This window comes from Procambarus clarkii, chromosome 18 (assembly GCF_040958095.1).
Source record: "Procambarus clarkii isolate CNS0578487 chromosome 18, FALCON_Pclarkii_2.0, whole genome shotgun sequence".
Taxonomy (NCBI): Eukaryota; Metazoa; Arthropoda; class Malacostraca; order Decapoda; family Cambaridae; genus Procambarus; species Procambarus clarkii.
The window spans coordinates 35357425-35380901 of record NC_091167.1 but is presented as its reverse complement, the minus strand read 5'-3'; the positions used below and the strand labels follow the sequence as shown (position 1 = coordinate 35380901).

The following is a 23477-nucleotide window of genomic DNA, read 5'->3' as shown; positions in this document are numbered from 1 at the left end:
AATATCCCGCATAAAGAAAATGTCTGGATCTTCCACCTTCATGTTGTTTATTGGAGTGCTAAACATGTCCTCATACTGCTTTTTTAGGATTTCACTAATTTCTTTGTCATCCTCCGTGTATGAACCTTCACTTGTACGAATAGGTCCAATACTGGCAGTGGTTTTTGCTTTTGATTTCGCATATGAGAAGAAATATTTTGGATTTTTCTTTATTTCCTGAATTGCTTTCTGTTCTAACTGCCTTTCTTCAGTTTCATATGAGTGTTTCAATTTCCGCTCGATTTCCTCAATCTCCCTATTTAAATTATTCCTTCTTTGACGGGAAATTCGTGTCTGCATAAGCAGTTCCGTTATTTTTTTCCTGCGTTTATAGTGTCGTCTGCGTTCTCTTTCTACGTTAGATCTCTTTCTGGCTTTCCTCAAAGGAACATGTTTCAGACAGACTTGATACGCTTCTGAAGTAAGTTTTTCTATTCCTTCTGTAGGACTTGTATTATTTAGAACAGTTCCCCATGGAATGTTTGTAAGTTCCCTGTTTATTATCTCCCAGTCTATCCTTTTATTATTAAAATTGAATTTACTGAATAGCCCCTCTCGCTTTATCAACGAGATAATTGGTCCATTGGTCCTGTCCGTCGACACGGTGGGTCCTGTCCGTCGACACGGTGGGTCCTGCCCGTCGACACGGTGGGTCCTGCCCGTCGACACCATTGGTCCTGTCCGTCGACACGGTGGGTCCTGTCCGTCGACACGGTGGGTCCTGCTCGTCGACACCATTGGTCCTGCCCGTCGACACGGTGGGTCCTGCTCGTCGACACCATTGGTCCTGCCCGTCGACACGGTGGGTCCTGCTCGTCGACACCATTGGTCCTGCCCGTCGACACCATGCGAGAGCAGTTCCAGATGTCTGGCACGCCCTTACCTTGCCTCAAGGTCTGTTTACATTCATGCACCACGCACCTGTGTACGCCGCTCCTGCCTATCCACTGGCTGGGTACGGCGCGTGCCACCCTTCTCCCCATCCCACAGCCCATGCGTCCCTTTCCACCATCATGCCCGGAAAGCTCTCACATCCACCAACTCTCAGAGATCATCATCCTACCGCCATTACGGTTCTTTTCCAGCTACACTTCACGCTTGGATCTTCACAACCCCCCCCCCCACACCCTAATCTCCCTCGCCACTCCCAGCGTCCTCCTCTCTTACAATCACCTTCAAACACAGCAGACAACACCTGCTGTCAGCGTTAGTCCCGACAATATCCTAATATGTGGGAGTCAGCGTGTGCAGATATGGAACCATTTCTTCTAATATCTTCCAAGTGAAAATTAATGTGTAATTATTATGTATCTCACCACAGCCACCACCTACACTAGGCAGCCTTCCATATAACTTCAAAACAAGTCCCTAACTAATTATCACTCCTAGAAGATAAGAACATAAGAATGAAGGTAACTGATACCTGGTTGATGGGGTTCTGGGAATTCTTCTACTCCCCAAGCCCGGCCCGAGGCCAGGCTCGACTTGTGAGAGAACTGCAGAAGGCCTATTGGCCCATACGTGGCAGCTCCTATTTATATCCACCCAATCCCTCTCATATATGTCTAACCTACGCTTGAAACAATCGAGGGATCCTATTTCTATTATGTTACACGATAACTGGTTCCATAAATCAACAAGCATGTTATCGAACCAGTATTTACCCAGGATATTCCTACATCTAAACTTATCCATTTTATACCCATAAATTGTGGGTAAATTTCATATACCTCCTGTGGAAGATCAGGTCACACGCTGTACACACGAGGACGCTCTCATTACCAACACAATAACCCATATTATCGTGATCAAGACGATGATAAACTCTCTCAGCTTCCGGAATGTATTCTTGGAGATAGTTAAAGATAGGAAAAAATGCCGGCTTTATATTGCCGTACTCCCGAAACCTGCCACAGGTAAACCACAGGTAAATTAAATAGGTAGCACACAGCCACATCGTCCTCTCTCATCCCTATCCCGCCCTCTATCCTCCCCACTTCCCCAGCCAGTTAGCCATCATCCGGCTCTCACGCTCCCCCATTAATTACCATATTACAACTATTCACTGGACAAACTTACTTGTACCAATTTGAGAATTTAATTATGTATAATCCCGTGAAGTTAAAGATTAAGGGCTAAGTTGGCAGTGGTGGAGATGGGTGATAGTTGGCAGTGGGGAGATGGGTGATAGTTGGCAGTGGGGAGATGGGTGATAGTTGCCAGGGGGTGAGGTGACGGAGGGGAGTAAAGTGAGGCGTCGGAGGGCGGAGAGGGACAGGCTGAACACAGAGGAAGGCAACCTTACGGGCTTACCATAGCCCGTGCTACATGGACAAAACAACAACGGAGGCAGGCTGGGGCCAGGCTGAGCACGAGAGAGAGGTAGGAGAGGGAGGGAGGGAAGCTACTGGCTACAACCCGCCGTCTCCACCAGGCAACTGTGTGTCATTTGGGACAACTTCAGCTAAAACTTCTTAACGTATGCAGTGTGCGTGTGCAGCCTCCGAGAAACTGTATCGTATGTGCAGCAGCTTTCACGGCAACAGCAGCAACGTCTACATCACCACCAACATTATTCACATCTCTGCACAATCCCGGCGGACAAAACCTGCTCGAATACCGTTGGATCAACGTCTTGTTATTATACATTTTCTGAGGATTTTTCGAAGATGGATAAGCGATTCTCCAAGTTGGGGGAACTTTTTTGAAGATCAGTATATTGTTATATAGGCCGTTTCCGCTAAAATTGTGTCGTATTAGGCGCGAGGACAGCATGAAACCTGATCATAAAAGCTGGCTCTTAAAAAGCGTCAATACATTTTTAATCGGCAGTATTACTATCTATGATGCCTTGAGTGGAGCTTCAAACGGCTCTGATTATCAATGTCCCTTCCCCACGGATCGGTCTCTGACCAGGCTTCCTGGTTGGTGGTGGTCTGGTCAACCAGGCTGTTGAACGCCGCTGCTGACAGTCTGAAGTTTGAATTACAGTTTGGTTCCTGGTGTTCCTGCTTAAACAGGGCTCAATACCTGAGTTGAACTGCCAGCTGCCAGAATCAACAGTCTGACCAACTGACCAACAGCCAGAGAGCTTGGTCATGGATGGAAGAGTAAGGTTTGTAATCCTGTAATTCCCTCTTGGGAAAATTCAAGGTAAAGGCCTAAATAAAACACTTTTAAAAAAAATATACAATTAAAATATAACACGAATCATGGAAATTCATACAACACCGTTATTACCTTGATACCTGGTTGATGGGGTTCTGGAAGTTCTTCCACTCCGCCAAGCCCGGCCCGAGGCCAGGCTTGACTTGTGAGAGTTTGGTCCACCAGGCTATTGTTTGGAGCGGCCCGCAGGCCCACATACCCACCACAGCCCGGTTGGTCTACAGCCCGGTTGGCCTTGAGATAATTTCGGGGCTTAGCGTCCCACAATTAAACAATAATATGGAAATAAAACCAGCTATGCAAAAAAAAATAAAGCAAGTTATACACAAGATAAAACGAGTTAAGCAAAAATAAGACCAGTTACACAAAAATAAAACTAGTTACACAAACACTGAGTTACAAAAAATCGAACACGCAACACTGAAATAAGAACACACTACCAAGGCAAATATTTTACATTATACCAGATAAAAAAAAAAAATCGTCAATCCACGACATATCTTTACCCAGCAGTCATGATCATATTTGAAAGTCATTTGCATATCAATTTAACTGGAAATCTGTAGACCAATTTAAACTCGACCAAATTATTGCTTTAAGAACGAGCCAGAGAGATCTATTTAATAGACTTCTTAAAAGCTTTTCGCTCTTTTTTTTTTTTTGCTAACATTTATTTTATTTTTGTAGTGTAATTATTATCGTGCAGGTGTAGCTGTTTACAGCTGCACTGAGGCTGCTCCCACCTACATCCACCCAGACGTATTCATATATGTCCAACCTGCACTTGAAACAATCCTGCCATTACGAGACTAGAACAACCTAGTCATGCCCCTTACTGCCTTAGTGCTGGAAATTATTCAAGTACTTATATTACATAAATATATGAATAAAATTATTTTTTATAGTACACCAACAAATTGTGATGAAGGATGACGGGCACAAATCAAGGAAGATATACCTGGATCATACCTACCTGGAGCATACCTACCTGGTTGACCAGACCATCAACCAGGAGCCTGAGGGGGGCCTGACGGCTGAGTGGACAGCGTCGGGATTCGTTATCCTAAGGTTCCGGGTTCGATCCCCAGCGGAGGCTGTAACAAATGGGTAAGGTTTTTTCCACCATGATGCCCTTGTTTACCTAGCAGTAAATAGGTACCTGGGAGTTAGACAGCTGCTACAGGCTGCTTCCTGGAGGGGGGGGGGGGTAACAAAAAGGAGGTCTGGTCGAGGATCGGGCCGTGGGGACGCTAATCCCCGAAATCATATCAAGATAACCATCCACCTAGTATACTCCTAGAGCACACTCCAGGTATACTCATTAATAATGATTACTCTCAACACACACTAGCCTTTCACTAAAATGAAAAAGTTTAAATATATATATTTTTTTTCTCTGGCATGTAAGAGATGTAACGTTGGACTTTGTAAAAAGAAAATAAATCTTATACATGTTTGTCACGTGTTCGTTACAAGCTTCTAAACTGTTATTTACCGTGGAGACCTCCTTCACTTAGAGTATTTGTTTTGCGCATGTTCTTGTTTTGTTTTTGTACGTTCTGGTTTTCAAACCACAAGTCCCCCCCCCTCTCTCTCTCTCTCTCTCTCTCTCTCTCTCTCTCTCTCTCTCTCTCTCTCTCTCTCTCTCTCTCTCTCTCTCTCTCTCTCTCTCTCTCTCTCTCTCTCTCTCTCTCTCTCTCTCTCTCTCTCTCTCTCTCTCTCTCTCTCTCTCTCTCTCTCTCTCTCTCTCTCTCTCTCTCTCTCTCTCTCTCTCTCTCTCTCTCTCTCTCTCTCTTCCACCTCTTTATCTCTAGTCCCCCAGCACCTGCCTCTGCCACCTACCAGACACCTTCATCAACTGTCTACCAGCACCTTTACAAACTGTTCAACAGCCTACTTGTGTTAGCCCGTCGTTCACCTAGCTCCTCCGTCGGCCGCAGGCAACGCTGACGTGAAAGGGACGGAAGAGGGATGAGGAGGCGGGCTTCCCTGGAGTCTGCCAGGTCCTACTAACAATGCAAACAGGCTAATGGACCAGACGACACTCTACGACCCCCGGTCCCTACCCCCTTGAAGACCCGGCCTCGTCTCCCAGCTGTCGGGTGCTCAAGCCTAAAGACCTGGATCATATCTCCAGCTGCCTAGTCGGCTAGGGCTAGGTGTAGTGGTAGTCCCAGACTACCACTAGACAGGCAACAGCCTGGTGGACCAAACTCTCACAAGTCAAGCCTGGCCTCGGGCCGGGCTTGGGGAGTAGAAGAACTCCCAGAACCCCATCGACCAAGTATCAACCAGGTATCAACCAGACTAGCTTCTGAAGACTACATTACCCTAGCAACGGTTGTTGTTGTTTTATATTCAGCTATTTGGAACATACATTTCCAAGTAGCACGGGCTATGGTGAGCCCGTAGTGGACTTACCTGGCACAGGAGCGGGACTGTATGTGGTGCCTAGCAACTATTGCGCCTCCCTAAACCCGGCCCGCATCAGGGACACAAAAGTTACTCTCATATCCGCTGTGTTCAAACATTATTATTGTTTACATGCATTTCATGCACTACCTGCGCCTTTCATCCGCGGAGTAGAAACACTCTCGAAATCATCCACAGGTAATCCTCTACCGTGGCCGGTAACTGAATGAATTTCCCTTTGTCCGTTGGGTACTGAGTCAACTCACAATCAGACGGCGATTGGCAATGTCAACATTTTAACCAAAATCTAATTTTCTTTCGGATTAATTTCACGTTAATTACTCCAGCTATTCCACAAGGCAAGCAACAGTCATTGTGTGACATACAGAACTATTACACTCCATGAAGTCTAGCCTGAACAGACCAAGAGTCCTGGCCAGGGACCGGGGCCACAGGGACGTTGATCTCAAGGGATCTCAAGGTAAGGTAGGGCAAGGTAAGAGTAGGGCAGTAAGGTAAGGTAAGGTAAGGTAAGGTAAGGTAAGGTAAGGTAAGGTAGGGCAAGGTAAGAGTAGGGCAGTAAGGTAAGGTAAGGTAAGGTAAGGTAAGGTAAGGTAAGGTAAGGTAAGGTAAGGTAAGGTAAGGTAAGGTAAGGTAGCCACTAGCAAGCAAAGTGAAACTGGGTTCACAAGATTTGTATTTTCTTCCAATGGGAGCGGAAAAGTCGGCTTATGTCCCCCCAGTAGACACGACCCAAATGGACGCTCCCGGCGAGGACGTCACACGGAAAAGCTTCCTAGACAAACTGTCTGTCCCTGGGCGACATTGAGCAATGGTTCCCCTCCTGCACCTGGATTGTATCCCCCACTCACTCGCCCATCTCCACCTCCCACTCAACCCCTCCACTCCAACACAACACACACACACTGCAGGCGAGACGGTCAGGTTCCACTTCAAGATCCCCAGTCCAACCCTCCATCCTATACGGAATTACCGGCTATTCACGCTCCTTCACACTGACACCATTATCCGCCCTGCCTGTGAATCAGACCCTTCCACTCGCTCCCTCCTGGCCGACCACCCCCAACCCACCCCCACCTCTCCACCTACATGCACTCAGATCCCCCTCCTGTAAGCCGCCACCCTACAGCACCACAATGGCCTTCAACTAAATATTTTTCCTTCCTTTACACAGCTGCTTCCCTAACAGTCCTCAATATTTTCATACTCTCGTTCAAATTTATAACTTTACTCGTTCAAATTTATCTAACTCGTTCAAATTTATAACAAATTTATAACTTTCGGATTTTTGGAACGTTCTTTCCTCCCGAGGATTACTTATTAAAATCACGCATTAGAGTGAAATAACAATCAGAAAGAAAATTAGATTTTAAGTAAAAAAATAATAATTAACGTTATTGAGGACATGAAGCACGTACTTACGCTTGTATAGAGGTCCTACAAGGTCGAACTATTACTTACTATTCCCAAGATGCAATTCACAATTGTTGTCTAGCTCCCGGGCACCTATTTACTGCTCGAGACATCAGCTGATAGCAAACGTATCAATGCCATTTTCAATACCACGTATCAATACCGTACCATTTCTGTCCCGCCCAGAAATCGAACCCGGGATCTGCGATTGTGAGAGGAGAAGACCATCGCCTTCAGAGATGACACAAAAGCCAACTAGCAGAAGAAAACACTGGAAGCTACTGAAGGAGACTTCAGAAGAAGTTTTCAAAGACAAGTTTTCACTGTATTAAGAATAGTAATATCCGTCTGCATTTCAGCACCGTGAAGGATGGCAGTCAGAAACAAGCTGCAGAGCCGAGGTTGATGACAGATAGTTGGTTGATAGCTGTATATAACTATCACATATACTATATAATGCCCCGCCTATACTACACTTGTTATACCTGTTTAGTTACTTATAACTTTCTTGACGTTCGTGTGGAATTTGTTTGTGGACGGAGGTTGCTTCCACAACTACTTCGTTCTGTGCAATGCAGGATCAGCAATGAGATTGTGCAATGCACAATCAGAGAACACTGTATAAACATCAGAGGTCCACGGTTGTTGAACACCCTCCCAGCGAGCATAAGAAATATTGCCGGAACAACCGTGGACATCTTCAAGAGGAAACTAGATTGTTTCCTCCAAGGAGTACCGGACCAACCGGGCTGTGATGGGTATGTGGGCCTGCGAGCCGCTCCAAGCAACAGCCTAGTGGACCAAACTCTCACAAGACAGTAGAAGTAGAAGAACTCCCAGAACCCCATCAACCAGGATACGAGTATTTTCTTGCCTTCCTCATTTGTGTTTTGGGTTACCACCTATGATCTCTTGTCCTACCTTCTCTCAATTTATAGAGGCGGGAACGGCAGCGAGGTCGATGCAATAGCACAATAAGAACCAGATACCTTCCAATAACCATTCCTCTCTTCATCAAATAAGGGAGACCTACCAACAATTCCGTGTCTACAAGAGGAACTTGATAGCTTCTCGAGAAAACATATATATATTTTTTTTCCATTTACTACCGTCGACACCGTCGTTGCCTGCGTTCGAAAAATATATATTTCCGTGAGGAGCTATCAAGTTTCCCTTGCAGACATGGGTCTCGTGGAGACTTTGTCTCTGAGCGAGTCACGCGATTATCAGAAGGCTCTTTAATGTTAGGCGGGAACAGAATAAAACATTTCCAAAGGACATCTGATTACCCAGGCTGTGATTTATACGTCAGGCTACGAGCAGCCGCCTCCAACAGTCTGGTTAACCAGACCACCAACCAGGAGTTCTGGTCAGAGACAGGGCAGTGGGGACGTTGATCCTCTGAATCACCGCAAGATGAGGAAAGTTAGCAGGTAAATGGAATTAACCAGGCAGGTAGATATGGAGTGAAGTGGTGGATGCGAACTCTATTCATAGATTTAAATATGGTGGTCTGGTTGATCAGACCACCAAGCAGGAGGACTGGTCAGAGACCGGGCCGCAAGGACGGTGATCCTCTGAATCTTCGAAAGGTAACCAAAATGTAAGGCAGCTGTCAGAACCCAAGGGGCACTGGAACCTATAAACCCGTCGATTAAGGTGGAAGCAGGACCCCAAGAACTGGAACTCAGCTTCACAAGCACAGTCATCTGGCAGTCTCGCCCGACATAGTTCGTATGCAAAATTCCCCCAAAACAAAATAATTCATGTCTTTTCCATTGACCCCATCAATGGCTCATTTACTTTATGGCCAAATATTTTACATAACAATTTCCTTTCACCTTCCTCCTCTCTTGTGATTTTTCTTGTTTACTCGTCCTTGCAGACCTGCTCCCACTCCTTGTTTTTCCTCGCTACCCCTCCTCCTTTCGTTGTTTTTTTCCGTCTTTCCTCCCCAACACCATTTCCCATTACAACCCATTCACGCTTTCAACATTCCTTCCTCGTCATTCATCCTATTTTCAGTATTCCCTTTATCTTCCCTAAAACAAACATCCTTCCCTCCCTGTTATGCTCTCTCACACTTTTTTTTGTTTCAATTTCCTGTCCAGTTTCTGTTCCTCTTTCCTTACACTCCACATGTACTCGAACGATTATTCCTATTCTCTCCCGTTGATGGAGCCCTGGTTGCCAGGGGAACCATTCCACTCTGCACGCATGACGTTCCACTGGAATAGATGGACTTACACCCAATCCCCCACATCTATTGTGTCCATAAATGAATTTCGCCGGCGCGGCGTTCCAGCAGGGCATTTATTAAACCGCTCCGAGGCCCAGCCAGGAGGCGGTGTCCGAGGCGTAACTCACAAGATTGTGCAAGCACTCGGGGGAGAAATTATTCCAAGTGCTCAGGATCCCATTTCATCTGATTTTCTTTCAACATGCAGACTCGTCCAATGTACGTCCCAAAGTTTAAGCTCGTCCAACGTACGTCCCTTAGTGCAGGCTCGTCCAACGTACGTCCTTTAATGCAGGCTCGTCCAACGTACGCCCCTTAGTGCAGACTCGTCCAACGTACGCCCCTTAATGCAGGCTCGTCCAACGTACATCCCTTAGTGCAGGCTCGTCCAACGTACGTCCCTTAATCCAGGCTCGTCCAACGTACGCCCCTTAGTGCAGACTCGTCCAACGTACGCCCCTTAGTGCAAGCTCGTCCAACGTACGTCCCTTAGTGCAGGCTCGTCCAACGTACGTCCCTTAGTGCAGGCTCGTCCAACGTACGTCCCTTAGTGCAGGCTCGTCCAACGTACGTCCCTTAGTGCAGGCTCGTCCAACGTACGCCCCTCAGTGTAGACCATCAGTGTAGGAAACGAGGGAAGGGAAGCAAGAGAATGAGAAGGAAGAAGGGACTCGTAGAGAGGGAGGGAGGAAAAAGAATGAACAGTGAAAATAGAAGTAGGAGTGAGGGAGACAGTGGCTGATGATTAATTTCTTTGGTATATCACCGAGGCCACAGGCGCCGTATAAACGCAATTCATCAAATTTTTAATCTACGTATAGTATATAAATTTCAGCACGACTTAAGATTGGTAGCTAAAGAGAGGGGACAGGGCTCTATGGCCCAAAAGAACCTCTCAAAGAATGTGTCAGATTTATTTTCTCTCTCATATTACGGACAGCAGTGGAGCTCCACAGCACATTCCCCTCAGGTTTGCTGAGCACCCTGCCACCCCCAACCAACTTCACCAAGTAAACATACTGGTCTATAAGGAGCAGAGGATGATGCGCATTACTGTTCAGCTTCGTTTTATTGACTGTTTTACCTATAACCTGGTCGCTTCCACCTCTTTCCTTCTACCCCTTCCCTTTTTTTACTGTTCTTCCCTTCCCTTCTCTCCCTGCTCCTCCTCATCATATTCTGGTTCGCCTCCCTCCCGGCCACACCTATATTTTCATCTCTTCCGTCTTCCCAACCCGCGGTCTTGGCTTTTCTTCACGATCTTTCTCCCTTCTCGTGGCTCACACATTCGCAGAAACCTTTCGCCTAAACACCTTCCCCTTTTTTTACTACTCGTGCCTACTCTTCTGTCTTTTTCTCTGTCCCCCTCCTCCCCCTTCCTATTCCTTCTCATTCCCTCCCTCTTCCAAGTCACGCCTCTTCTTCTTCTCTCACAGAACTTCTTCTTCCCTTGCTTTCCCGCTGCCTTAACAAGCACCTCCTCCTCCTCTCTCATAACTGCCCCAGTTATGAGAGACCTCTGAAATTGCCCAATCTCGTTACACACACCTACTCTCCCTATTGATCACTTCCTTCCCAATGTACGGCTTCCTTTCCCTCCCCACTCGAGGGCTAGAGACCCCACTCGTGGGTCTCTAGCCCTCCCCACTCGTGGGTCTCTAGCCCTCCCCACTCGTGGGTCTCTAGCCCTCCCCACTCGTGGGTCTCTAGCCCTCCCCACTCGTGGGTCTCTAGCCCTCCTCACTCGTGGGTCTCTAGCCCTCCCCACTCGTGGGTCTCTAGCCCTCCCCACTCGTGGGTCTCTAGCCCTCCCCACTCGTGGGTCTCTAGCCCTCCCCACTCGTGGGTCTCTAGCCCTCCCCACTCGTGGGTCTCTAGCCCTCCCCACTCGTGGGTCTCTAGCCCTCCTCACTCGTGGGTCTCTAGCCCTCCCCACTCGTGGGTCTCTAGCCCTCCTCACTCGTGGGTCTCTAGCCCTCCCCACTCGTGGGTCTCTAGCCCTCCCCACTCGTGGGTCTCTAGCCCTCCCCACTCGTGGGTCTCTAGCCCTCCCCACTCGTGGGTCTCTAGCCCTCCCCACTCGTGGGTCTCTAGCCCTCCCCACTTGTGGGTCTCTAGCCCTCCCCACTCGTGGGTCTCTAGCCCTCCCCACTCGTGGGTCTCTAGCCCTCCCCACTCGTGGGTCTCTAGCCCTCCCCACTCGTGGGTCTCTAGCCCTCCTCACTCGTGGGTCTCTAGCCCTCCCCACTCGTGGGTCTCTAGCCCTCCCCACTCGTGGGTCTCTAGCCCTCCCCACTCGTGGGTCTCTAGCCCTCCTCACTCGTGGGTCTCTAGCCCTCCCCACTCGTGGGTCTCTAGCCCTCCCCACTCGTGGGTCTCTAGCCCTCCCCACTCGTGGGTCTCTAGCCCTCCCCACTCGTGGGTCTCTAGCCCTCCCCACTCGTGGGTCTCTAGCCCTCCTCACTCGTGGGTCTCTAGCCCTCCCCACTCGTGGGTCTCTAGCCCTCCCCACTCGTGGGTCTCTAGCCGTCCCCACTCGTGGGTCTCCAGCTCTCCCCACTTGTGGGTCTCTAGCCCTCCCCACTCGTGGGTCTCTATGTAACACTGTAAAAGTGTTTGGTTTAGGTTAATACATACATAGAGTACATGAGTCACAGACAAGGATCTGAGAGGCGCCAGTTGTCTGCCTGAGATCTCACACCTCAAAGCGTTAATGACCTCAAGTGACCTGAGGTCAGATCATGAGAATTTCACCTTGCTTCCGCTAAGCTTATAATTGTAGTCTGGTGGCCTTCAAACATGCCGACGTTTAAGGAGTGGCTTGGTAGTGCCGGAGGCTATCTACTTGTGGGCGGAGTTAGCTACTAGGTTCCCCAATATAAACTCGGAGAGCTATCCAGCAAGGAGGATTAAGAGACAGAACAGCAGACGAGAGCAGAGACCTGCTCCCTACCAGGGAGGCTGTCGGCCGGCAGGGGCGAGACAGTCTCTGTCAAGCTACAGACCCCCCCCCCTCTCTATTCAACTTAGACTCAGTACTCGGTGAGTGAACATTAAGGTGACTTGTCGTGTTTTACATATGTTGTGTGATGATGAGGGGCAGTCAAGTTGTAGGGTTCTCGAATTCTTGGATGATGACTCACTTTGCATATTAACTGGAACATTTTAATTGAATTGCTAAATTATGATACTTCATGGGAAATATAATTATGAATTTATTATTTAAATTGTGTTTAACTTTGTTCCCTAGAGCTTAGAGTTGAGGTGAGAAAGCCTCGGGGATTATTGGTTCCCTGATTTTAAGGAGTACATGGTACAGAGGGAACATACTAATAATGAACTCATGATAACATCTTTTGAGAATTTTGTGATACAGGCAAGTTCCATTCCTTGTCTTGTATGTAATGATCATGAATGGATGGTGGCAGCATTTCGTCTTCTACTATCTACTCTTCTACTTCTACTATCTACTCTTCTACTTCTACCTATCTACACCTCTCCCTCCACCCTTCTCTAAACTCTCACTTTCAACTAATGACCCTCCTCGCTCCTCCCACCTCCCTACCTCTCACCCCAAACCCTCACTAATTACTTCACTATTCATTTCTTTCCTCTCGTTTTCTCTTATACGTTTGTGGCAATGATTATGTATTCTAGAGTTCTCTCTAGAGTTTCGGGTAACTGATCAAGTGACGGCGCCTTGTAGTCTTGGAACCTAGGTAGTCAAATACCTAGGTTACAAGGTGTTGAACGAGAGAGGCTGCCTTAGGAACTCTGGAGGTGCTCTAGAATAGTTAGCTAACAAAAGAGGGATAACGGACTAGAGAGAGCTGTTTCCCCCGGCCTCGTTAGTTAACTGGGGGGTGGAATAATGGACTAGATAGAGTTATTTCCCCCACCCCCCGTTACAATGATGGCAGCGGTGTTGAACAATGTTGTAGGTAGTTGGTGTTCTTTTAACATTGTTCAGTCCCACGTGTCTTTTTGCCGCTCAGGCGCTATCAGGGAGATCTTGACAGGTGTTTATTATTCGCGAGTTAGCGAACTTTTTTTCAGGTTAGGAGATAGTGATTCTCTAGTGTTGTGGTTTAGTGATTTTGTGAGTTTTGTGGTGTTCAGGGAATGTTCACCAGAACTTGCGTGTGTAGTGATTAATGTTAGTGATAAGATTTGGCGATTTGGGAACCTAGCGGTGTTGGTAGTGCAGGTCAGCTGAGTGTGACAGGTGACCTCGCATGTCCCACGGGGACACCCAGCCACCGCTGGTCTCCAGGTCAGTGGGGAGTGGCAGGTGTAGTTTTTAAATAGTTTAAGTGTGGTTCTGCTCAGATTATTGCGATCGACTGTTTTACTCCATTTGAACGCAATAACCCGAGGTGTACTGGTATTGTACAGCATACTAGGGGGAGGCTTAGTATGTCAGTAGACTTCACGTTGGGGACGCTCGACGTTAGATAGTCTGGTCACAGGGGTGGCAACAGTTTGGAGTTGTTTACCGGCGGAGAAGCTAGGGAAACACTCTGGGTCACGTAGGTGGCTGTAGGTTAAGGGTGGGAGTAATGGTTAATTATGTACTTAAGATTAGGAACGGTACAGTTAAGTTTAGGCTAGTGTTTTGTCTATTAGTGTTGATTTTTTTTTGTGTGACAAGTTAAAAGTAGTGATGACCTTATTCTCTCTTCTCTAACTTTACTCTGTTACTGTTTTATGTTCCACCAAGTCAATATCATTCAGAGTTAATTGAATTATTAAAAATTGAAGTGTAGTTGTTGCCAGGAGGAGAGCGGTATGATAGGACTGTGTAACCCTATACAAACGACAGGGTCACACAAACATCTTGGGAACACGTATTGTCGCCTTTCTGTTCATTTCACAGGTGGGAGCCAGAAGAGAGGAGAGACGCACATACAGAAGAGGGAGACGGCTGCCTTATACCACACTCACGGCTGTTCCTCACCACCACGACGACCAGCCCCTACCTGGATGTCAGGGCCACCACCACCACCACCACCCCAGGGGACCCCAAGATGCAGCCCTCTCGGTCGGTCAACATTGGTCTACCCAGTGGACCCCAAGACGGACGGACCCCAGTGGACCCCAAGACGGACGGACCCCCAGTGGACCCCAGGTCGTTCTGCAGACGACCCCAGACGACCCAGTAATGATGGAAGAGGAGCAACAACGACTCCAGTCTGTCCCACCAACATCGGTCTACCCAGGATGGACCCCAGGACGGACAGACCCCCAATGGACCCCAGGTCGCTTGTCAAAGACCCATGGGAGGAGGAAGAGAGAAGAAAGAAGAAAGAAGAGAGAAGAAAGAAGAGAGAAGAAAGAAGAGAGAAGAAAGAAGAAGATAAGCCAAGCTGAGACACGATACCTAGTGTCCCTTGCTGGTGTCAGCATTATTGCATGGAGCGTAATTGCAAGACAGGATCGTTTGCCTTGACTGGCCGCCCCTCCTACAAGCATGTTGCTCTGTTGAGTGATTCTTCCTGTGTCATGCGGACTTGATGTGGCTGTCAGAAGTAGCTCTCTGAAGGAGGCGTGCTGGAGCAACAGGGAGGAAGAAGAGTAGGATGGGATTTCTACTGTTGGCAACTATATGAAGGTCTCGAAACTTGTAGTCCCTATAGCTGTGAAGAACCCCAATATACGTCTCTCATGGTGACTGACGTAGGGCCAATTACAGATCAGCTGGGACAACCGAATTCCACGGTCCTGTGCTCAGTTCAAGTAGTAACGGCTTTCGGGTTGACCAAGTGTTGTTGTGCGTTAACGACGGAGAAGCGACGGAGGCAGTTGTGTTGAAGAAATGTGGTACAGGATTATCTACAAGACCAAGCAGTGACGTCGCCCAGCCAGAGACAATGGACGTCTGTCTATATATTTCATTTTTTTAGAGTAGGGTGATGTATATTTGTTTAGCTAGGATGTATTCTTTTCGTTAATAAAGTTGTCGCACACAGCTAGCTTGCTTTAGCAGTGTTGCAAAAACTTTATTTTCGGGGAGAAGGGGAGATGTAACACTGTAAAAGTGTTTGGTTTAGGTTAATACATACATAGAGTACATGAGTCACAGACAAGGATCTGAGAGGCGCCAGTTGTCTGCCTGAGATCTCACACCTCAAAGCGTTAATGACCTCAAGTGACCTGAGGTCAGATCATGAGAATTTCACCTTGCTTCCGCTAAGCTTATAATTGTAGTCTGGTGGCCTTCAAACATGCCGACGTTTAAGGAGTGGCTTGGTAGTGCCGGAGGCTATCTACTTGTGGGCGGAGTTAGCTACTAGGTTCCCCAATATAAACTCGGAGAGCTATCCAGCAAGGAGGATTAAGAGACAGAACAGCAGACGAGAGCAGAGACCTGCTCCCTACCAGGGAGGCTGTCGGCCGGCAGGGGCGAGACAGTCTCTGTCAAGCTACAGACCCCCCCCCCTCTCTATTCAACTTAGACTCAGTACTCGGTGAGTGAACATTAAGGTGACTTGTCGTGTTTTACATATGTTGTGTGATGATGAGGGGCAGTCAAGTTGTAGGGTTCTCGAATTCTTGGATGATGACTCACTTTGCATATTAACTGGAACATTTTAATTGAATTGCTAAATTATGATACTTCATGGGAAATATAATTATGAATTTATTATTTAAATTGTGTTTAACTTTGTTCCCTAGAGCTTAGAGTTGAGGTGAGAAAGCCTCGGGGATTATTGGTTCCCTGATTTTAAGGAGTACATGGTACAGAGGGAACATACTAATAATGAACTCATGATAACATCTTTTGAGAATTTTGTGATACAGGCAAGTTCCATTCCTTGTCTTGTATGTAATGATCATGAATGGATGGTGGCAGCATTTCGTCTTCTACTATCTACTCTTCTACTTCTACTATCTACTCTTCTACTTCTACCTATCTACACCTCTCCCTCCACCCTTCTCTAAACTCTCACTTTCAACTAATGACCCTCCTCGCTCCTCCCACCTCCCTACCTCTCACCCCAAACCCTCACTAATTACTTCACTATTCATTTCTTTCCTCTCGTTTTCTCTTATACGTTTGTGGCAATGATTATGTATTCTAGAGTTCTCTCTAGAGTTTCGGGTAACTGATCAAGTGACGGCGCCTTGTAGTCTTGGAACCTAGGTAGTCAAATACCTAGGTTACAAGGTGTTGAACGAGAGAGGTTGCCTTAAACATCCTTCCCTCCCTGTTATGCTCTCTCACACTTTTTTTTGTTTCAATTTCCTGTCCAGTTTCTGTTCCTCTTTCCTTACACTCCACATGTACTCGAACGATTATTCCTATTCTCTCCCGTTGATGGAGCCCTGGTTGCCAGGGGAACCATTCCACTCTGCACGCATGACGTTCCACTGGAATAGATGGACTTACACCCAATCCCCCACATCTATTGTGTCCATAAATGAATTTCGCCGGCGCGGCGTTCCAGCAGGGCATTTATTAAACCGCTCCGAGGCCCAGCCAGGAGGCGGTGTCCGAGGCGTAACTCACAAGATTGTGCAAGCACTCGGGGGAGAAATTATTCCAAGTGCTCAGGATCCCATTTCATCTGATTTTCTTTCAACATGCAGACTCGTCCAATGTACGTCCCAAAGTTTAAGCTCGTCCAACGTACGTCCCTTAGTGCAGGCTCGTCCAACGTACGTCCTTTAATGCAGGCTCGTCCAACGTACGCCCCTTAGTGCAGACTCGTCCAACGTACGCCCCTTAATGCAGGCTCGTCCAACGTACATCCCTTAGTGCAGGCTCGTCCAACGTACGTCCCTTAATCCAGGCTCGTCCAACGTACGCCCCTTAGTGCAGACTCGTCCAACGTACGCCCCTTAGTGCAAGCTCGTCCAACGTACGTCCCTTAGTGCAGGCTCGTCCAACGTACGTCCCTTAGTGCAGGCTCGTCCAACGTACGTCCCTTAGTGCAGGCTCGTCCAACGTACGTCCCTTAGTGCAGGCTCGTCCAACGTACGCCCCTCAGTGTAGACCATCAGTGTAGGAAACGAGGGAAGGGAAGCAAGAGAATGAGAAGGAAGAAGGGACTCGTAGAGAGGGAGGGAGGAAAAAGAATGAACAGTGAAAATAGAAGTAGGAGTGAGGGAGACAGTGGCTGATGATTAATTTCTTTGGTATATCACCGAGGCCACAGGCGCCGTATAAACGCAATTCATCAAATTTTTAATCTACGTATAGTATATAAATTTCAGCACGACTTAAGATTGGTAGCTAAAGAGAGGGGACAGGGCTCTATGGCCCAAAAGAACCTCTCAAAGAATGTGTCAGATTTATTTTCTCTCTCATATTACGGACAGCAGTGGAGCTCCACAGCACATTCCCCTCAGGTTTGCTGATCACCCTGCCACCCCCAACCAACTTCACCAAGTAAACATACTGGTCTATAAGGAGCAGAGGATGATGCGCATTACTGTTCAGCTTCGTTTTATTGACTGTTTTACCTATAACCTGGTCGCTTCCACCTCTTTCCTTCTACCCCTTCCCTTTTTTTACTGTTCTTCCCTTCCCTTCTCTCCCTGCTCCTCCTCATCATATTCTGGTTCGCCTCCCTCCCGGCCACACCTATATTTTCATCTCTTCCGTCTTCCCAACCCGCGGTCTTGGCTTTTCTTCACGATCTTTCTCCCTTCTCGTGGCTCACACATTCGCAGAAACCTTTCGCCTAAACACCTTCCCCTTTTTTTACTACTCGTGCCTACTCTTCTGTCTTTTTCTCTGTCCCCCTCCTCCCCCTTCCTATTCCTTCTCATTCCCTCCCTCTTCCAAGTCACGCCTCTTCTTCTTCTCTCACAGAACTTCTTCTTCCCTTGCTTTCCCGCTGCCTTAACAAGCACCTCCTCCTCCTCTCTCATAACTGCCCCAGTTATGAGAGACCTCTGAAATTGCCCAATCTCGTTACACACACCTACTCTCCCTATTGATCACTTCCTTCCCAATGTACGGCTTCCTTTCCCTCCCCACTCGAGGGCTAGAGACCCCACTCGTGGGTCTCTAGCCCTCCCCACTCGTGGGTCTCTAGCCCTCCCCACTCGTGGGTCTCTAGCCCTCCCCACTCGTGGGTCTCTAGCCCTCCCCACTCGTGGGTCTCTAGCCCTCCTCACTCGTGGGTCTCTAGCCCTCCCCACTCGTGGGTCTCTAGCCCTCCCCACTCGTGGGTCTCTAGCCCTCCCCACTCGTGGGTCTCTAGCCCTCCCCACTCGTGGGTCTCTAGCCCTCCCCACTCGTGGGTCTCTAGCCCTCCCCACTCGTGGGTCTCTAGCCCTCCTCACTCGTGGGTCTCTAGCCCTCCCCACTCGTGGGTCTCTAGCCCTCCTCACTCGTGGGTCTCTAGCCCTCCCCACTCGTGGGTCTCTAGCCCTCCCCACTCGTGGGTCTCTAGCCCTCCCCACTCGTGGGTCTCTAGCCCTCCCCACTCGTGGGTCTCTAGCCCTCCCCACTCGTGGGTCTCTAGCCCTCCCCACTTGTGGGTCTCTAGCCCTCCCCACTCGTGGGTCTCTAGCCCTCCCCACTCGTGGGTCTCTAGCCCTCCCCACTCGTGGGTCTCTAGCCCTCCCCACTCGTGGGTCTCTAGCCCTCCTCACTCGTGGGTCTCTAGCCCTCCCCACTCGTGGGTCTCTAGCCCTCCCCACTCGTGGGTCTCTAGCCCTCCCCACTCGTGGGTCTCTAGCCCTCCTCACTCGTGGGTCTCTAGCCCTCCCCACTCGTGGGTCTCTAGCCCTCCCCACTCGTGGGTCTCTAGCCCTCCCCACTCGTGGGTCTCTAGCCCTCCCCACTCGTGGGTCTCTAGCCCTCCCCACTCGTGGGTCTCTAGCCCTCCTCACTCGTGGGTCTCTAGCCCTCCCCACTCGTGGGTCTCTAGCCCTCCCCACTCGTGGGTCTCTAGCCGTCCCCACTCGTGGGTCTCCAGCTCTCCCCACTTGTGGGTCTCTAGCCCTCCCCACTCGTGGGTCTCTAGCCCTCCCCACTCGTGGGTCTCTAGCCCTCCCCACTCGTGGGTCTCTAGCCCTCCCCACTCGTGGGTCTCTAGCCCTCCTCACTCGTGGGTCTCTAGCCCTCCCCACTCGTGGGTCTCTAGCCCTCCCCACTCGTGGGTCTCCAGCTCTCCCCACTCGTGGGTCTCTGTCTATTAGGTGATGCACCTAATTCATATAGGCGCCTCAGGCATTTCTGGCCTCTCAACACAGGAACATTCTTGGGATGCGTCTCAAGATGGGAAGGAGAGGGAGGGAGGAGAGGGAAAGAGGGAGGTGGAAGACATTTAGGGGGGGGGTCACCTTGAATGTAGATAGTTGCTAGGATATCTATTTTTGTTTAGTAGACTGTCTTCATCGTCTGGTGAAGTCCTGTGGTTCTATGCCTATATAATCTTCGTTCTCTCTCTCTCTCTCTCTCTCTCTCTCTCTCTCTCTCTCTCTCCCTTACTTTCCCTCTCTGATCCCAATTATAGCGTTTTCTCTTGCGTACGCAAACTGCAAGCAGCGGTGTCTAACAACCTGGTTGACCAGACCATCAACCAGGAAAAAACCGGCCCGCGGGGACGCTGATTCTTGAGACAACCTCCAGGTTATCTCAAGGTTACCTCAAGGTAAAGTATCTTGCATACCTAACACTGAATGCAATCTGGGAGACTTTAAGCGTTCTCAATAACCAAAATATTTGATTAAATGGAATCTGGCCGTAAATGTTCTCTTGATAATTATACCGTTTAGAAATTTTGCCAATAGTCAATGAGGCAGTTAATGGGCAACAGTATATTCGGCTTCCACTTCGGAAAGTATTTAGCCTACCTTGATGTTTCTTTCGGGTAGTTCCGAGGACCTATGTCCCAGCGGCACAGTGCCTGACAAACTGTTTCTGGTTAGTGTCTAGTGAACCAGGCTATTGCATGTCGAAGAAGTACTTAAGTCTGTCGTAGGATTCATAACCGGGTTGATCAGGTGCTCTTTAGAAGTGGGAAAAAACTCCACAAAGCTGCTGCAGGAAGAAGGCAGATGTTGACTTGAGTCGAACTTGACCAGAGACGAAGAGCTGGGTTGACCAGGCCACCAACCAGGAGACCTGGTCGGAGACTCAAACACGGGCACGTTGATCTCAGGAAGCATCGAGAGGTAAGGTGTTTGTAAAACAATGAGAATTGAAAGAGCGAGGGTCGTTGAAATGGATGAGGGATTGATGAGGATGGCAAAATAAGATTGCAAGGGAGGAGGAAAGAAGAGACTGAAAGAAATAAGAAGCAATGAGCTGAAGTGGAAGCGTGCAAGGCGTTAAACTCACTATCATTAGAGGGAAGACAGAATCTGATTGACAACGAGGTCATTAGCACTGGGGGTGAGACCCAATTAAAAGAACAAAACTAAGAAGATCCCTTCGTGTGATTACGGAGGACCAAGGAGTGGCTGAGCCGGGGACCAGCAGCTGGAGCCGGATAGAGGGTGGCCATGGAGTAGGGGTAAGTTGAAGAGAAATACAAACCTGCGAACAGGAGATGATAGCGCAGGTGTGGAGGAGCCAGGGAGAGAAATATGAGGAGAGGAGACACCAGCGGAGGTCACCAGTCGTATATAGTCTTTATAGCCTCTTACCTGGACACACACCTGAGGGCCCCTCACGCCTGGACACACACCTGGGAGGCCCTCACGCCTGGACACACACCTGGGGGCCCTCACGCCTGGACACACACACACCTGGGGGCCCCTCACGCCTGGACACACACCTGGGAGGCCCTCACGCCTGGACACACACCTGGGGGCCCCTCACGCCTGGACACACACACCTGGGGGCCTTCACGCCTGGACACACACCTGGGGGGCCCCTCACGCCTGGACACACATCTGGGGGCCCCTCACGCCTGGACACACACCTGGGGGGCCCTCACGCCTGGACACACACCTGGGGGCCCTCACGCCTGGACACACACCTGAGGGCCCTCATGCCTGGACACACACCTGGGGGCCCCCTCACGCCTGGACACACACCTGGGGGCCCCACGCCTGGACACACACCTGGAAGTCTTATTACCCAAACAAAAAATTCAAATATAGCTTATTCATTTATAAAACTCATTATTTTTTCTTTAACCAGCGGAATTATGTAAAATATACCATGTGACCTTCGCACTGAAAAGTTTGGAGTCCGCCTGACTACAAGTAATTGAGCGCCCTTCCTTCCCTCCGGTCATGTAGTCGTGCTCCCGTGACTCATACGTCAGAATGCGAGCAGCGGCGCCTAAAAACCTGGTTGACCAAGGTTTTGGTCAACCTTGGTCAACCTTGACCTTGGTTGACCATCAACCAAGCGGTTCCATCACTTCAAAGTCCTACTGGCTTAGCGCTTATCTTACGAACCAAAACGACGCGTCATTCTCCAATGAGGACAGACAGCAAACACCACTTCAATACCTACAATGAAGCCAATGTACCAGTCTGCAACCCATCCTCGACTCAAGTCCATTACATCCAGCAGTCAACCCCACAGACGCCTTCATAAATTTTAACATGCTGTTCATTCAAAACAGGAATTTTCTCAAATATAAATTAATATTATAATATATTAGCATATTGTGCATATATAGGCATAGGTTAGGTTAGGTTAGGTGTTTAGGTTCTGTTGGCGATTATTTGTATTTGTAGTACGTGGGTGAAGCATTTATAGCGTTGTGATTCGAACAAAATTCGTCAGTGAAGCACTTGTTCCGGATATGTTCGAACGTCAGCAGTTGTGAGTCGTGTGTAAACCGCTTTTCATTCATAAACAGGGGGTTTGGCGGATGCATGGAATCACTTTTGGATCTTTGTTTGGAGGACGGGCTGCTGAACCTTGCGTTGGCTTCCCCTTCCCACAATCAACACCCTCGACGATGCAGCCATAACAGACATAGTTCATTACGGCAAGAGTTTACACATAACCAGCCCGGCAATAACTGCAACAAATTATATGCAGCTGAAACAGCCATTAACTTAGATGAGAGAATTTATCACCAGAGCGCGAGTCGCATCGATAAAGCCAACGAGGCGTTGCACCGTTACCAGTAGTAACCCAACGGGTGAAATTATGCCTGAGTAACGTTAACTTTTTGACCCTATGTTTATACATCAACGCTCGGTTAACGTAGCATCAATGAACGTTTGACTCAATGTTATATCAATGTCGTTTGTGCAGCGGTACCTGAGGGTCACTAGGGGTGCCCAGGGGTACCCAGGGGTGCCCAGGGGTGCCCAGGGGTGCCCAGGGGTACCCAGGGGTGCCCAGGGGTGCCCAGGGGTACCCATGGGTGCCCGGGAATCACCGGGAGAGCGGGTGTTCCCGGAGGGGGGGGAGGGGGGGACGACCCCATGAACTTCAAGAATGCTAAACTTGTTTGGAATAAACACACATCAGAAGACACTACAGAATCTACGGTCATCAAATCCAAGAGAATTCAGGAAATATCAGCATTGTTTTCCCACATTTGCTAAATGAATATTTTACTGACAAACTTTGATTTGCATAATACCTCATCACACCTGGTCGTCAGCCTGATCAACCACACTGTTGGTGCCCGCAGCTCGAAGTCCAACCCTGGTATCAGAGCTTGGTTGGTCAGTTTCCCCTTGAATGTGTGTTTATAAAGCCTTCTCTTGGAGACAATTAGGAACATCAATTTGATGTGTCCATACAGTGTCGGCAGTACTTAGTGATTCATATGCCAGATTGCTGGCAGCGGCGTCTAACAGCCTAGTTAAACTGGCCACCAATCAGGAGCCCGGGTCTGCCCAAGTAAAACAGAAACAAGCAACACTTAGTGGGCCAGCCAGAGACTTAGGGCCCGCGCAGGAATATCCCTGGAAAAAAAAGGAGGCCGGGTCAGACCGGGCCACGGACACATTGATCCTCGGAACCTCCTCAGAGGAAGTTGCATTCTCAGCCAATGATGCAACACTAAATAAAAATACATGTACACACATTTGCACACAGGCCTACACCATCCAAGCGCACACAGGCCTACACCATCCAAGCGCACACAGGCCTACACCATCCAAGCGCACACAGGCCTACACCATCCAAGCGCACACAGGCCTACACCATCCAAGCGCACACAGGCCTACACCATCCAAGCGCACACAGGCCTACACCATCCAAGCGCACACAGGCCTACACCATCCAAGCGCACACAGGCCTACA

At 48.8% G+C, this 23477-nt stretch overlaps 2 protein-coding genes across 6 annotated transcripts in view; one reads left to right on the top strand and one right to left on the bottom strand.

Moving 5' to 3' along the window:
* The window catches only part of LOC123754415 (fat-like cadherin-related tumor suppressor homolog), a 669154-nt gene that overhangs the window by 466768 nt on the left and 178909 nt on the right, over positions 1 to 23477 (bottom strand). The window lies entirely within an intron of this gene.
* On the top strand, positions 886 to 19451 carry LOC138366080 (mucin-5AC-like). The gene is made up of 8 exons (XM_069326810.1): positions 886 to 933; positions 2527 to 2660; positions 2800 to 2963; positions 4113 to 4314; positions 7413 to 7468; positions 8366 to 8486; positions 10902 to 11878; positions 18313 to 19451. Exons 1-8 carry the CDS (start codon positions 886 to 888, stop codon positions 19449 to 19451), a joined length of 2841 nt encoding a protein of 946 aa, XP_069182911.1.

Coding starts and splice junctions, on each gene's coding strand:
- LOC138366080 (XM_069326810.1), top strand. CDS start 886: ATGCGAGAGCAGTTCCAGATGTCTGGCACGCCCTTACCTTGCCTCAAG. Junction 934..2,526: donor CGCCCTTACCTTGCCTCAAG/GTCTGTTTACAT, acceptor TAACGTATGCAG/TGTGCGTGTGCAGCCTCCGA. Junction 8,487..10,901: donor AAGATGAGGAAAGTTAGCAG/GTAAATGGAATT, acceptor TCCCCACTCGAG/GGCTAGAGACCCCACTCGTG.